Below are 16,427 nucleotides of genomic sequence, written 5' to 3' on the forward strand. Positions count from 1 at the left end.
TTGCAGAACTTTGTTTTCTGTGTCACTCAGTATGAGATGGCACCTTGGATTATGACTTCAAACAAAACTGCCTTACACTTGAAGGAAGGCTGGCCTGCACTTGTACTTAGACACTGGCGTTCAATGTGGGGTGTGCACTTTGTGGTTAGAAGACGTTTTTGTTAGAGTGAAGGCTCGTTCTTACGCAGCCTTATACGGTCTCCATCAGAGTGACTGGCATGACTGCACTTGTATGGGGCTGAGGATGGGGTGAGTCTGAAGAATTAACACTCACCAAAGACACTCATTCTCATCCCTAGTTCACATCCAGTTTGGAATGTTCTGGAAATTTGTTTCTAGATTCCTAGGGAAGCTGAAGAAATGTGATCCAGGTCTCTTCTTTGTTCCTCGCTCTTCTCTTTTCTTTGTTGGTCTTCTCTTTTTATTTGACTCACAGGAAGGAATCAGAGATGTTTCTTAGCAATTTCTGGCCTTGTGACAGTCTTGCCAAAGTCCAAATGGAGTGTGGTCATGGGCATCACGCCTAGAGGGGTCCTTCCTCCTACATAGTGGGTGACCAGACACTTGCCACCCCTTTGTCCTGTTTTGTCCTATCCTGCTCTCAGAATATGAGGGGGTCATAGCTCCTGTGCACTGGGCTTGAGGGTTGTGGATGTCCCCTGCCCTGCCAGCAGCTACAGAGATGTCCACTGGACACACCTCAGCTCATTGTTTAGACGTGCACCCTGGCTTGATTGGACAGCTGATGACAAATGACTTATCTGCTGGCTCTCGGGGTCTCTTGTGAACATTTTGGCATGGAACAAGAAATAATAACGGATGATGTTTTCAGGAAATGACTACTGGATATGATTCTAGGGGTGTGCCATTTGTGGTGTGTGTGTGTGTGTGTGTGTGCCACACTTGAACTCAAGGACTCATAATTTTGCTTAGCTTTTTCACTTAAGGCTAATGCTCTACCATTTGAACCATACCTTCACTTCTGCCTTTTTGCTAGTTCATTGGAGGTAAGAATTCATAGACTTTTGTTCCTTGGATAGCTTTAAACTACCATGCTCAGATTTCAGTCCCTGAGAAGTTAGGATACAGGTGTGAGCCACCAGTGCCAAGTGGTTCTAGGTTTTATAGGAATGTGAAGCCTGCTTAGACAGAGGCGTCACACACAGTGGGGCCATGCCAGCTCTGCTAGGGGAGGCCTGATCTCCGCCTTCAGATGAATGACCTGCCTGGGATGACACACTTCACTGGCTGGCTTATTTTATGTTTAATTTTTAAAAATAATTAAACAGTTGTTCATTTGGAACTTAAACAAGACGACCATAAAATTTATTATCCAAATCTAAGGAGGTCAGGATACCATTTAAACAAGAATATTATGGCTTGTCCAAATCTGAGCTAAATAAGTTATAATCTTAAAAGTTTACACATATATGTATATATTAAACACATATATGTGTACACATGTATATACATACATACAAAAATACATACCTACACACATACACACAGAGGAAAGGCAATGTGGGGACACAGCAAGACAGCAGCCACCTGCAAGCCAACAGAGAGCCAGTCTTGTCACTGACATCTTGGTCTTGAACGTCTAGCCTCCAAATCTGGGAGAGAGCACCATTGAAGCCATCCAGTAGAGGTATTTTGTTATCAGAAAACCAATTCCCCTGCCTGAAGTGCTGTAAACCCCTAATTTTGGAAGTGTGTACAGTGGTCCTAGACTGGGAGAAGGGAGAGTTTGTCAATGTGTCCTGTTGAGTCCAGGAACTTGACAAGGACTGGTAATTAAGAGTTGCTAATAGAGGGTATAAAAAACTTTGAAGCCAGGCGCCGTGGCTCACGCCTGTAATCCCAGGTACTCAGGAGGCTGAGATCTGAGGATCAAGATTCAAAGCCAGCCGGGGCAAAAAAAGGACCTGGGACTCTTATCTCCAATGAACCTCTAAAAAAATGGGAAGTGGGGCTTGGCTCAAAGGTAAGGTGGTAGCTGAGTTTAAGCCCTATGATACACACACACACACACACACACAATTTGAGCCATGCTGGCCTCTGTATGAATGGGAGTTGAGCCTCCATTCTCATCTCCTTGTCATCTGCATACAAACCCCAAGAGACTACCTATGCTCCCCACAGTATCCTGGCTATCCCACGTTATCCCTGCACCTTGCATTCCCTCTTACTCCCTGGCCTTCTCAACCATTGCAGTGCGTGACTTGCTGCTTTTTCTTGGCCTTTTTACTCCTTCGTATGACGGTGCTGGGAGTTTAACTTTCTTGTAACCTGGCAAGTTGCAGGGGATGCATCCTGGCCACTTGCTGGCCACAGCAGGTCAGGAGTTAGGGGTAAGGCAGTGAGTATACACCTGCATTCAACTTCCGCTTTGGTGGACTGGACTACAGACTCCATGTTGACCCCTGCATGGCTTTTCTCCTCATTCCAGTGCTTGGTGGCAGAGCAGTGCCTTGATCACAGAGATGGCCTTGGTTCCGAAGCTCCAGCTGTGCCCTTGGCTTCTCCCCTTCACGGGCTGAAGCATGCTAACAGAACACAGACTCCCTTTGGCGCCTCCCCGCTGTCTTGTCTGTTTCTCCACAGCACTTGCTGACTTGAGCACATTCCCCACATTCACTGGATTAGCACAACCTGTTTCTGCTAGAATTAGGCCCTGCCCTCCTCCCTGGAGCCCAGGAGCCCAGGGTGACTGCCCAACAGTTCCTGACCATTGGGGCCAGAGGGGATCGATTTCCCTATGGAAAGAAGCCCCAGCCCCCTTCCCATTTTCTCCTCTCCTGCCATTTTTCTCCTTTACTTTGTTTTGGAGTGGGGGGCACATCATAATGAAAATATTACTTTTCTTAGAAAACAAAAGTTATGTAAGATTCAGGAAGTCTCTAGTCTATATAATTGATCATACTCCATTTTATGATGAACTTTTTTCCAAATTATTTAAAATTCTATATGATGTTGATGCTTTTTACAAAATACATTCCCTCCTTGATCAGTGAACACAAATTTTAAAATTATTATAATTTTTTGCCAGTCCTGGGACTTAAACTCAGGGCCTGAGCACTGTCCCTGGGGATTTCATTTCTCCAGGCTAGAGCTCTACAACTTGTGCCACAGCACCACTTCTGGCCTTTTCTTTCTTTATTTTTTTGCATTTTGTGCACTTTTTTTTTTTCTTTTCCAGCCCTGGGCTTGAGCTCAGGGTCTGAGCACTGTCCTTGGAGTTTCTCAAGGCTAGAGCTCTACCACTTGAGCCTCAGCACCACTTCCTGCTTTTTATCTATGTATGTGGTACCCAGGAATCAAACCCGGGTCTTTGTGCATGCTATGCTGGGCAAGCACTGTACCACTAGGTCAAACTCCCGGCCCAAATTATTTTTGTATATGTATATGCTGGTATTAGGGTTTGAACTCAGGGCCTGAGTGCTATCCCTGAGGCTAACCACTCTAACTTGAGCTACAGCTCCTCTTCCAGCTTTTTGGTAGTTAATTGGAATGTGGCCTAGTGGTAGAGTGCTTGCCTAGCATGCATGCAGCACTGGATTTGATTCCTCAGTACCACATATACAGAAAAAAACCAGAAGTGGTGCTATGGCTCAAGTGGTAGAGCGCTAGCCTTGAGAAAGCTCAAAGACAGTGCCCAGGTCCCGAATTCAAGCACCAGGACTTTAAAAAAAAAATAGAGTTTCATAGTCTTTCGTGGCCAGGCTGGCTACAAACCATGATCCTCAAATCTCAGCTTCTGAATAGCTAGAAGTTACAGATGTTAGCCACTGGCACCTGGCAATTTAAAAATGTTACATATGGGATACAGATTACAATTTGGAGGATTGTAATTGATTTGATACCTTTCCACCTTTAATTTGGTTGATTAGCATACTCTTAAAATTCACACTGAACTTTCAGTCTCAAATTATGCAGGATCTGTGAAGGAGTCAAGAATTTCTGCTATTAAGGTCAAGAAGCTGCTAGTATAGCTAATGCTGGATCAAATGTTTTTTCCCCTTTGGATCGGAACGTTTGTGAATCATTACATCTCAGGAGACCCCTTCTTTCTCCTGTGATTAGATCTATGAGGGCAATAGATAAAACTAGGGCACATTAAGGACTCTGGCCCCAGTTTGACCCCAATCTATAGTTACATGGATTTCAGTGAAGACAAATAAAGCCTCATGTTTACATATGTAGCTTGAAAGAGTTCTAAAGCAAAGAGTGTAGTTTCAGCAGAAGCATGATAGTTCCAATGCTTTATAAACTTTGACAACAGAAAGATGCGCACTTGAGCTTTTGAATCATTTCATAGAGCAGAGTAACTTCTTTATTAAGAAGCAATACATTTTATACCTGAGCCAGTTCTTGTGCTTGGCACTCACTATTAGTGAGTGGTATCTCCTTTTTTTCTAAAAATAATTTTTATAGTGTATTGACTTTTTCTTTGCCCTATAAGAAATCAGTCCTAAGGAACTTTGTAATTTGGACTTGTAAAACTCATCCTGGAGTAATAGAAAAACATGTACTTTTTTTTTTGTTTGTCAAAATCATGTACGATTAGTCAAAGAAACACTTGTAGTTAGCACTTAGTGGGCCACAGAAGTGCATATTAACGCATATTAATGTTTACCTCCTGTTTTCATCATACAAATTGCTCAGAGACTTGGGCCTGCCTCTACTCTCGGGGCAACCTGGTCATTTCATTGTGACTTGGTTCATTCCTATGCCTGAGCAGCCACACCCAGGATGCTGTGTATATGAAATGCTGGAGCTTCACTCCGTGTGGCCTGCGAGAGGAGAGGTCAGGGTGATGGTTGGATAGAAAGGTGAGGTGGTGCCTTACTTGAAGAGTCCTGGCCTGGCGTTTCTCATCTCTCTTGTGCCTGTGAGCGCAGATGTAGGCTGATCATGGTATTGGTCAAAGCCTGAAATTCGATAGGAACGTTTTCTCCTTTAAAGCATAGTGTATTCTAAAATGGAAATACGTCTGAGGCTTAACCCAGGATCCTTTCTTAACCAGAGGCAAAGCCTGGAAAGACTTTGGGGTTTTCTCTGGATCTTTACGTTTTCCTTATATTCTTCTTGATCCCTCAGAGTGTGTGTGGAGTGACATTTCTCAGTGGGCCCAGCTCAATGAGTAGAGACTGTGCTCCCAGCAGGGGCGGGGGTGGTGTGGGGAAGGCAGTTGGGTGCTTGACTAGCACCTGACTAGACTAGAGGAAGGGGTGAGAGGAACAGAAGAAAAGCCACACAGAAGAAAGCTACAGACAATTATATACAGTATGAAAATGAGTCAGAGATGCTGTTGCCTGAGCAAGGCTGGAAATTGTCAGTGGGTCTGTGCTGATCACAGGCTGAGCATGGCTCAGTGCGTGTGGAGAGGCGGGGCGGTGTGGGTCTAAGGCGGCCGTCACCCTGAGACAGAGAAGTAGGCTTCTTCTCACCAACAGCAAGTGTGCATCATCATTGACAGAACTGTACTTTTCCAGCCGGCACCAACCACACTGCATGCCTCTGTAAGACCCGCAGGGTGTTATTACTCATCACACAGATCATTTGGTATTTTTACACAGCATATAATTGCTTATCTAATACTTACCTCTCCCGACCTGCATCTATTTATTATAATTGCCATATATAAGGTTTGTCTTGATTTCAAAACCCCAGAACAACCTTTGTCAGGTTGCAAATATGACAGCTTTGCTTTTGAAAACGTACCTCTTAAAGACCAGCAAGCAATTTTTTTTTAAATCCAACACTTTTTTTCCTTTTCTGTTTATTGTTAGAAAGCTGGTGGTTTATAGCAAGATATCTTGAATAGCTGTTAACTTGGTGGAAATGATCCATTTCAGTTTTCTTTGTTCTTTCTAGCATAGTGTGGTCACAGGCCCCTGGCCTTACCTGGAGAATGACCAGGGACAGTGGCCTTTCTAATGGAATTAAAAATCATTTTTGGGAGACTAAAAACCTGATCACAGTGATGGCAGGGCGGGATACCCTTCCACTTAGTACCCAGGCCTTCCGGGCCTGCCCCTCCTAGCTCCACCCTTGGTGACCTTCCAGGACTGCAGGAATGTGTGGCTGTCACTCCTGAAGTGGGCCTGAGCACAAGAGGCTGTGGGCTGTAGCTGTCACTCAGGTCAGGGCCAGCCTCTCCCTGGCTGGCAGTGATGTGGGTAATTCAGAGCCATGAAGTAAGGGCTCTGTAGTCTGCCATCCTGGATCCAGGTCCCTGAAGTGCCCTGCAGCATGGTAGGGTTCACCCATTTGTCTGGATTGGAGCGATGCTAGGCTGTGAGGGGCACTGACTTCTTCCTCAGCCCCAGTGAGGCAGCTGCATTTCCACCTTGTCTTGGAACACGACAAAGCCCCAGGAATAAGGATGATGTATAACCGCAGACCCTGGCACTATGCTCAGTGCCCGATCTCTGCCCTCTCTCCTGATCTCTTGAGCTTCCTGCCCCTCAGTGCTAACTGCTCTGTGGCATCCATGAACCTCTGACAGCATGTGTGAGGCAATATGCACCGCAGCTTCTCTGTCTTGTTGGCCAGGTGGCCACTACAGGCACACATGAGCCCCTAAGCCGGTCAGCAGGGTCACCGTAGGCATTGTCTTGGGAAGTGCCCTGTGGCAGCCATGGGATACTCAGTGCTGCCAGTTCTGCAGAGATGATCTCTACCTCAGGAATGCAGTCAAATCTTATCAAGGTGCTTAGGTGGTATGAGAGGGACAAGAACACAGTGACACCTGGATGGTCTGTTGCCTTCTTGAAGTGCAGGTTAACAAAAGGAGGTCATGCTGCTAATAGGCCCCATTCCAGCCACGATGGGTGTTCCTGATCCAGGGTGTCTGAGTGCTTGTGAAGATACGCTAATGACCAGTGTGTGGGTGCTTAAGATAACAGGAACATGTGTGACTGATGTCACCAGGGGAGGTCGTTGAGTTGGAGAATGAGCTGTGTCAGGAAAGAACAAATTTAATAGGACATACTTAGATTCAAAATAGATCAGAAATCCAATGCACGTCAGCATTCTGACTGAACTGTAAAAAAAAGAGATTGTGTTGAAATTAGTTGAAAACATGTTTCCACAGAATCCTACATATGAATGTTGCTAACAGCTTTATTCATATTTATCCCAAATTGTTCTTTAGATGATCAGTGAGCCAATCGTAGTGTATTACACAATGGAATATTATGCCGTGGTCAAAAGATTGTGCCACTTAGCCACAGAAACCCACAGATGATTCATCAGTGCATATTGCTAAGTGGACTTAGATTAGAAATTATATTGGCAGTGCTTGGTTGTAACAATGTACTGCATCAGTAATGCAAGGTATTAATGGCAGGTCCCACTGTACAGGGTAAGGGAGTATGTGGAACTCTCTGTACTGTCTGTTTTACTTTTTTGTAAGCTCAAATTGAGCTTAAAAAAAAAGTAGCCTAAGCAGGGCACTGGTGACTCATATCTGTAATACTAAGCTATTCAGAAGGCTGATATCTGGGTTCAAAGCTACCTGTTAGCTCTCCCGCACAACTAGAGGTTGAGATGGGATCTCAAAAACATTTTGCCTGCCAGGCGTGGCGGCTCACACCTGTAATCCTAGCTACTTAGGAGGTCGAGATCTGAGGATCTGAGGTTCAAAGCCAGCCTGGGCACTAAAGTCTGTTAGACCCTTATCACCAATTAGCCACTAGAAAACTGGAAGTGGCACTGTGGTTCAAGGAGTAGGGTGGTAACCTTGAGCTGAATTGCTCAGGGACAGTGCCAAGGCCCAGAGTTTAAGCCCTACAATAGCCAAAAAACAAGAATGTTTTGCCTGAGTTGTCCTTGAACCATAATCCTCTTAACCTTGGCTTTTCAGGTAGCTAGAAGTACAGGCATGGACTACAGTGACCAACTTAAAATTTTCTATTTTCAATGTCCATTTGAGCCAGTGGCTGAGGGAGGACAGCGTGAGGATCAGCAAGGACAATAGTGCAGTGTACAGAAACATCATAGATGTGCAGATTCTTGAGTTCTGAGCAATAACAGGGAAAAGTGGAATGAAGAAACTAGTTTTGTGACCTTTGAGGACACTGGGGAACTGCCTCATTGCCCCAAAAAACACTGGTAAATAAAGGGGATGAGTCCATTGATTGTTTTACCTTTCTGGTGACCTCTACCTTCCAGGAAATCAGAGTTGTGATCCAGTGATTTAGTACTTGTGCTCTCATGAAGGGCTGTTGCCTTAGCAGAGTCCCCGAGGAACGTCTGTGTAGGCAGTGGTAGTTAATGGCTACTGATTTCAGGGAAACATAGATGGCTGATATCAGACAGTACACGTCCTCTGTGCAGTGCCTAATATGGGGTCTACAGAAAAGAGAAAGAGGATCTGATGAGGTTGTAGATGCATGTCCCAACTTCCATGCTAGAAAATACAGAAAATGTGATACAGAACCACAAGAATGCCATGACTAGTTCCAGGATCTGGGAGACTTCATTAAGAAATCATACACACATACACACACATACATATATGAACAGGCATTTTCTCACACAACTTCAAGGATTAAAATAAAAGATGGAAGAAGATAAAGAAGACATAAAAATCATAAAATCCAAATCAATATACACACTCTCTGTCTTTTACATAGAAAAAAGCTGGAAGTGGTGCTTGAGGCTCAAGTGGTAGAGCTCTAGCCTTGAGAAAGTCCAAGGACAGTGCTCAGGCCCTGAGCTCAAGCCCAGGACTGGCAAAAAAAATGATTGGGGAAATATGAGCACTGACAGCACATCTGGTGACATTAAAAATTATAACAAGTTTTTGGCAGGGCGTGATAGTACAAGTCTGTAATCTAGCTTTATTGGGAGATAGAGACTTGGGAGTTCAAGGCCAACCCAGGCAAAATCAGCCCCTGTCTCAAGAACAAATCACAAACAAAAGGACTTGGGAACTTGGCTCAGGTAGTCTAGTTCTTGCCTTGCAAATGCCAGGCCTGGGTCCTTAAAGAAAATAAAATTTAAGTATGATAGTAGTATTGTTGTTTGGTTAAAAAGACTTTGTTTTTTGAGTACCAGTGGCAGGTTGAATATAATTTGTGGACTGTATGATGTTTAGGATTTGCTTTTGCTAATGAAGTCGGAGGGGGAGGGAGCCCAGTGGATGGGGCTATGGGGGAAACCTGATTGGCTAGGAGTGGAGCATTGCTGGGTCTGGGGTCTATACTCTGGCCTCTCTTCTTGTATCTTTGAAATGAACCAAAATGATAATTGTTGTAGTTGTTTATTCTCTTTGTCTTTGTGCTGGTGCTGGGAATTAAACTCAGTGCCTGGGTGTTGGCATTTTGCTGGTTAACTGGAGATGAGTCTCATAGATTTTTCTGCCCTGGCTAGCTTTGAATCTCAGTCTCCTGAGTAGCTATGATTATAGACATGAGCCACCAGTGGATAATTCATGAGCTGAATTATCTTAAACATCATGTATTATTCAAATACTAAAATGTATAGATTTCTCAGAAGGGCAGTTGTTCATTTTAAATATTTGGTTTTCTAGCCCTGTTTACTTCATACTTTGGGCTCCATGATCCTAAACTAGTGAGGAAACAGCTAAGCCGTCCATACTATTTGGGCATCATTTTCCCAGGCAATTTCTAGGGTTCCCTTCTCGCTGACCGAGGAGTTTTCATGGTTGCAGCTAGGCCTTTGGCTGTGATGCCAGCTGGACCTTGCCCAGGACACAGGAGACTGTAAGGTTGCTCTCTGGCGTTGCTATGGCAGTGACTTCCAGTGAGGTCTGGAAACCATGGGTCAATGTCCTGTCATTACTTCATTTTTCAAATTTCTGGGACTTAGAAATTTCCATGGAAGAAATAAGTAATGGTGTTTACAGGTCAGATGGTTTTTCATTTCTTTGTTATAGGGTCACTTAAATGGCTTTCTGGCTAGCTTTAAGGACATTTAAATGTGAGGGAGCTTTCTGTCTCTCCTAGGGCATTGCCTTATACTACAAAGGAGGCATTTCTAAGAAACACACTAGCCTAACACTCGAAGCTTCTGTCTAATTCAGTGTGAGAAAACTGGAGCTACAATACGTAGTGAGCCCCTGGAAGCTGAGTGAGACAAAGCCACTCTTCATAAGCAGAAGAATTCTACCCAAAAAGAATGAAGATACAGAAAAGAATTACAGCTTATAGGAATAAATACTGGGTTTGGAAACTTCATCTTCATTTATATCAAAATAAATTTCTTATGGTGTAAGTACATTTCTTATGGTAAAAGAAATAAATTTCTTATGATGAATCCGTATCCAAAAATTGCTCCTTCAAACTGGGCACTCGTAGCTCATGCCTATGATACCGGCTACTTAGGAGACTGAGATATGAGGATCATAGTTCAAAATCAGCTCAGGAGGAAAGTTCATGAGATTCTTATCTCTGTAAGACAATTAACCACCAAATATCTGAAAGTGGAGCTGGGTCTCAAATGGTAGAGAGCTAGCCTTGAGCAAAAAATATCAGGGACAATACCCAGGCCCTGAGTTCACGCTCTAGGAGAACACACACACTTGTGCCCCTTCAAGCCGGATGCTTTTGATTCACACTTGTAATCCTAATTACTTGGGAGATTAAGTTCTGAGGATCCTGGTTCAAAGTCAGTCCAGGCAGAAAAGTCTTATCTCCAATTAACCAGCAAAAAGCTAGATGTGGAGATGTAGCTCAAGTGGTAGAACACCAGCCTTGAGGGGAAAAAAGCCAAGTGAGAATGTTCAAGCCCCAATACCAACACACACACCACACAAAATTGCCACTTCAATATGATGTATGCGAGTTGGATGGGTTTCTAGCACAGGGACAATTGCAAGAATTCAGCATGAGCTGATAAGTTAGGAGGTCACCCAAAAGCAAACCAGCAAGTGCCTGAACCTTAGTGCAAGACCAAGTCACGGTTGCTAAAGACCTGGGTGTTGGCATTATGGGTTAACTTTTATGCTTGCTCCTACTTTTTGTGATCCTTGTTTACCACATAGGATACTGTCTGTCCCAGCATAAGGCAAGCCACAAATAAATATTTATTAGATGCAAATACCGCTCATTACACCACCTGTTTCCTGGGAGCCAGTCTCACTGCATTTTACTGGCCCCACTGACAGAGGCAATTAGCATTATAGCCAGGTTGGAAGTTGCCTTGTCTTTCTTTTGGTAGAGGGTCTTACTCAGCTTCTCTCAGCACCTCATACTGAGTCATTACTCACCAATCACAGTGCCTTCTTTTACCTGGCCTAGACTCCATACTTCCTCCTTACCCCACCACCTTTCCATAAATCATCCATTCTTTCATTTTCCTGCTTTATACCTTGGGCTTTTCCCTCTATGGCTTGCATTATGAAACCTACATACCCTAGCATATCTCAGATCTGTCACCCACCTGGCTCCTCAGTCTGTCTTCTCTTGCTAGTCTCCCAACTCTCCTTTGACCTACTCTTATTGCTGAGGCCACCCTGGGTGGCTTGGAAAGCTCCAGTTCACACTTCATCTTTGGTTTTCCATCCCTGATTTATCTAGCAGTTGGAGCCACCTGTTTTTTTCTGAAGTTCATGCACCCTAGGCCAACTTCAAGTGCCACTTTTGTCAGATCCTCCAAGCATTTCTTCCTGCAGCCTCTTGTTCCTTGCACATATTCTGTCAGAATACCTAAGGCTGGCCTTGTACTTTGTTCGCTCAACATGTATATCTGATGAGAAAATAGGTTTATAGAAGGCAATGGTAAATGTTCTTTACTTCTCCAGTATTTTGCCTCCAATACTAAAACATTTGTTAATTTTTTTTTTTTTTGCCAGTCCTGGGCTTAAGCTCAGGGCCTGAGCCCTGTCCTTGGATTTTTCTCAAGGCTAGAGCTCTACCACTTGAGCCTCAGCACCACTTCTGGCTTTTTCTAAGTATGTGGTACCAAGGAATCGAACCCAGGTCTTCGTGCATGCTAGGCAAGCACTCTACCACCAGGCCAAACTCCCGGCCCTGTTAATTTTTTTTTATGTGCTCTGACTTCAGAAAGCTAATATTGTTGAAAGTTTGGCCAAGTCTTTAGTCTCCTGTGAAGATTGAGAGTTCCCTGTGGCTTCTTTATCATTCTTTTCCTTTGTAAGCCAGGTCAACAGGTAGACCAGAGCTGAATCTTTAATAATTTGTGTGTGTGTGTGTGTGTGTGTGTGTGTGTGTGTGTGTGTGTGTGTGTGCATGTGCATACACATGTTTGTCCGTGTCCTGGGGCTTGGACTTTTATGATCTGGCAGCTGTCCCAGAGCTTTTATGCTCAAGGCTAGCATTCTACCACTTCAGCCACAGCCCTACTTCCAGCTTTTTGGTGGTTAATTAGAGATGAGTCTTACAGACATTTTTTTGTCTGGGCCAGCTTTGAACTGCAATCCTCAGATCTCAGCCTCCTGAGTAGCTAGTATTATAGGCATGAGCCACCAATAGCCACCTTTAACACCTTTTAAGAGATAGAGGTGAGGGTCATCAGAGAAGGAAATGCGGCCTATTTGGGTTTAGCCTCAAGAGAGCAAGTCTTCTACCCCAATTAGAGGCTGGGCAGAAAGCTCAGCACTCACTTACACCTGGTTCAAAGGCTGTTATTTTACTGATTTCAAGGGGTTACAGTGGGCTGAATTTTGAAAAGTTGAATTATAAATGAATTCATTCAAAGGTTTTTCTAGGTTGAGTTCAGAGAGGAAACCTATTGCTTTTAAAAGATGCAGGTTTTCATACTGTAATAATTTGTCTGCTTATCTGGTCTAGGTTCCTTGCACTGACTCCATGGAGAGTGTATCATCTGATTTCCGTCATGATACTTGGACGAGTTATTATGCAAATAATAAAGGATATGGTGCTGTCTAGAACGAGAGGTAAGTAGACTCATATTTCATTTTTCTGTGTCACATTGAATTTATGAGTTTTGTATAGGTACATTAACCAATGGATTCTTTGAACAAGAGCAGAGAAATAGACATCATTGATTTTTCTGTTTTCAACATGATAATTTCTTTAATCGATATCATCTCTGGTTATAGCTACAGCTGCTGGGCCAAAGGTTTGTGTGTGCTGGTTTATATCTTGACTTTAAGTGCTATTTCAAACACCATTTTGATATTTATATAGGCTACACTGAGAATAGCAGCTAAACATTTATTGCTCCCCAAGTGAAACTAGGTCACTGGAAAATGGATTAGTTTATATAAAATTGTCTCTGCCTCAATGAAGAAAAAAACCTATTTGAAAACACAAGACAGTTATATCAATTAAAAATGAATGTCAACTAACTAATTAATTATAAGCATTAAGTTTGGAAGTGAGAACTTGAGTTATCTAAAAATTTCAGCCAGTGGTGTTGGCTTATGCCTAGAAACTAGCTACTCAAGAGGCTGGGGATTATGTGCTTCAAAGTCAGATCAGGCAGGAAATTCCATGAGACTTTTTTTTTTTTTTTTTTTTTTTTTTTGCCAGTCCTGGGGCTTGAATTCAGGGTCTGGGCATTGTCCTTGGACATTTTTTGCTCGAGGCCAGCGCTCTGCCACTTGAAATCACAGCACCATTTCTGGCTTTTTCTGTATACATGATACCATAGAATGTAACCTATGGCTTCTTGTGTGTTAGATGAGTACTCTACATTAGGCCACACTCACAGCCCCCATGAGACTGTTATCGCCAGTTAACCCACCAAAAGAACAAAGTGGAACTATGGCTCAAGTGGTAGATAGCCGGCCTTGAGTGAAAAAAGCTTAGGAACAGCACCCAGGCCCTAAGTTCAAACTGTAGTATTGACAAACATAAAAAATATTATTTAAGCCAGGCACAGTGGCTCACACCTGTAATCTTAGCTACTCAGGAGGCTGAGATCTAAGGATCATGGTTCAAAGCCAGCCTGGATACTAAAGTTGGTAAGACTCTTATCTCCAATTAACCACCAGAAAACTAGAAGTGGTGCTGTGGCTCAAAGGGTAGAGCAGTATCCGTAAGCTGAAGAACTCAGGGACACCCAGGCCCAAAGTTCAAGCCCCACAACTAACAAAAAAAAGTATTATTTAGAACTTTACTTATTTTTATTTTTTCCTTTATTTTATTGTCTTTATTTTTTTAGAATTAAATTTTGGAAATTAAACTCTATTATAAATCAGAGAATACTTTTCTAAATCTGAAAGGTCTTCTTTTATTTGTTTTTGGGGTAGTTTTTTTTTTTTGTTACAGGCAAAGCCTGTAAACCTTTATGATGTACTATGATAGATATGCTGAAAAGAAGTCAAAAGGAGGTTTCAATGGGGTTCTTATTTTCACAAGTGTCCCCAAGTGGAAGGATAGTGTTTGGGGGGCCCATAGGCTGACGTGTAGAAGAACGGCCCAGGTTTCTCCTGGTTGAGGAGAGAGGGCCCTCTTTGTGGGAGGCACCTTCTCCCTAGAACCAACTGGAGAAGGAGAGAAGCTGACACCATAGGAGTGTCAGCTGGATGTTTTGAGTCTTTCTACTTCTGCTAAGCCATCAGGTTAGTATTTAGAAGGGCTGGTTAGTGACTTTCCAAGTTTGCAGATGTTTCTTCCATGCTAACCTCCTAGGATAATGGATGACCAAATCTGTTTTTGTCCAGTTACACATTTCATAAATCTGGAGATTTAGATTACATTCTGGCACACACACTTTTTCTTCCTCGCCTTTTCTGTATTTTTCCATCCCATACTCCATTTGAATGTCAGTGAACAGTCGCTCACTCACCCTCAACCTTATGAAGCAATGCTTTGACGCATTCTGTTTACTCCAGTGCATGATGCCACCTTCAGGTGGAGCTTCGCTGAGCCTCAGGATTCTGTGAATGGGTGGTCCATAGTGAGTCTTGTCTCTGCCTTGACTCATACCCCTCGGAGGAGGGCCCAGTAGACTGGGACGTGTTCCCTGTAGAGCTCCAGTTGGGACTCCTAGAAGACACAGGCACTTGCAGGACTCTTCAGCAGCCCTCCTGGTCAGGAACAGAAAGCTGAATGCCTCATTTTTTTTTCACTTGTATATCAAATCTGGGCACAGAAGAATAAGAACAAAGCTGGAAGACTCCAAAGAATCCAGGGAATGCTAAACAATAGCAAGCTCTCAATATGAGTTGGAAACTTGGATAGGCTAAATCCTACAGACATCAGCCTGAGGGAAAGGACATTTGGGGGTGCTATTTATTGAGTTCAGAGGTTCAGTCATCAAAGATGAATGCATTTGAAATTTACTGTGTCGCACTGTGACTATCAGCCATAATGCTATACTCTAAAAATTTGTTGAGTATAAAATAATAATTTATGTGTATTTTGCCTGCCCCATTGGACATACAGCCGGTGAGGCAGAGATTATGCATGACAGAGTGTCTCATTGGTTACAGTACCTATTCAGTGACAAAGTAGGAGCTCAGTAATATCTGTGCCTTAGTCAGGGAACTAGCAGTATCCACCTCAGGTGAGCAGTACTTGGGCTGCGTCTCACTTTCCCTTCTTCCTGTTGCAGGTGCACAGTTGTGGAGAAGCCTCGGTGAAAGGTAGGGGACGTTCTTTCAGTTGCGTGCTGATGGAATGGAAAGGTGGGTGGGATGGGTCCCTGGCATTATTTTATTTTGTTTTGTTTGCCAGTCCTGAGGCTTGAACTCAGGGCCAGGGCACTTTCCTTGGACGCTTTTTGCTCAAGGCTAGTGCTCTGTCATTTGAGTCACAGCTCCACTTCCAGCTTTTTGTGTGTATGTATGTGGTTCTGAGGAACTGAACCCAGGACTTTATGCATGGTTGGGGAGCACTCTATCACCAGGCTGAGTTCCTGGCTCCCTGCTATCAATTTTAGTGATGAGTCAGCAGTCATTTTTAAGAGTAGGAAAAAAACTCCAGTAAAACAGAGGATAAGGACAAAATTGGAACTCATTCTAGGAATGAGTTTTTCTGTAATGTTGGGCAATGTGGATTACGTGTGAGGATTGTGAAGTGAAGAGGGAAGCCTTTGCCATTGCGGATTTCCTTTCAGACATAATGGTTGGGGTATAAACAATGCTGCTGTTATGGGAGAAGCAGGCCACGTCCAGTTGGAGAATTCTTTTGGAATGTTTTTGAAGCATTATCCGTGGTATCAGTTCAGAGGACTCTGGGGTGACAGAGAAGGAGGGTAGGAGTAAGGTAAGAGTACGGGAGGGGAGGTGTGAGGATACTGGGACACTGACAGCCACCTGACCCCTTGACCTTCTGGGGACAATATCAACATCTCTTTACTTACAATGGCCCCTGTAGTGAGATGTGTTTTCCAAGTGGAGAGAAAAGTAGGCAGATGACAGGGGGAACCATGCACATGACCACTGGGCCTATGAACACTAGAAAGAGGAAGAGGAAGGATGGCTCCCAGAACAAGACTACCTGGGTTAAGGTTCCATTTTTGTC

The 16,427-nt window shown here is 43.6% G+C and overlaps 1 protein-coding gene across 1 annotated transcript in view; it reads left to right on the plus strand.

Annotated features, from left to right (window-relative positions):
• Retreg1 (reticulophagy regulator 1) overlaps positions 1–16,427 on the plus strand; it is a 100,169-nt gene that overhangs the window by 21,741 nt on the left and 62,001 nt on the right. Inside the window, exons 2-3 of the mRNA XM_090332107.1 lie at positions 12,783–12,889; positions 15,517–15,547. Coding sequence (XP_090188233.1) covers positions 12,783–12,889; positions 15,517–15,547 — 138 coding nt within the window. The remainder of the gene's footprint in view (positions 1–12,782; positions 12,890–15,516; positions 15,548–16,427) is intronic.

Source organism: Megascapheus bottae, chromosome 4 (genome assembly GCF_031878675.1).
Source record: "Megascapheus bottae isolate mThoBot1 chromosome 4, mThoBot2.hap1, whole genome shotgun sequence".
Taxonomy (NCBI): domain Eukaryota; kingdom Metazoa; phylum Chordata; class Mammalia; order Rodentia; family Geomyidae; genus Megascapheus; species Megascapheus bottae.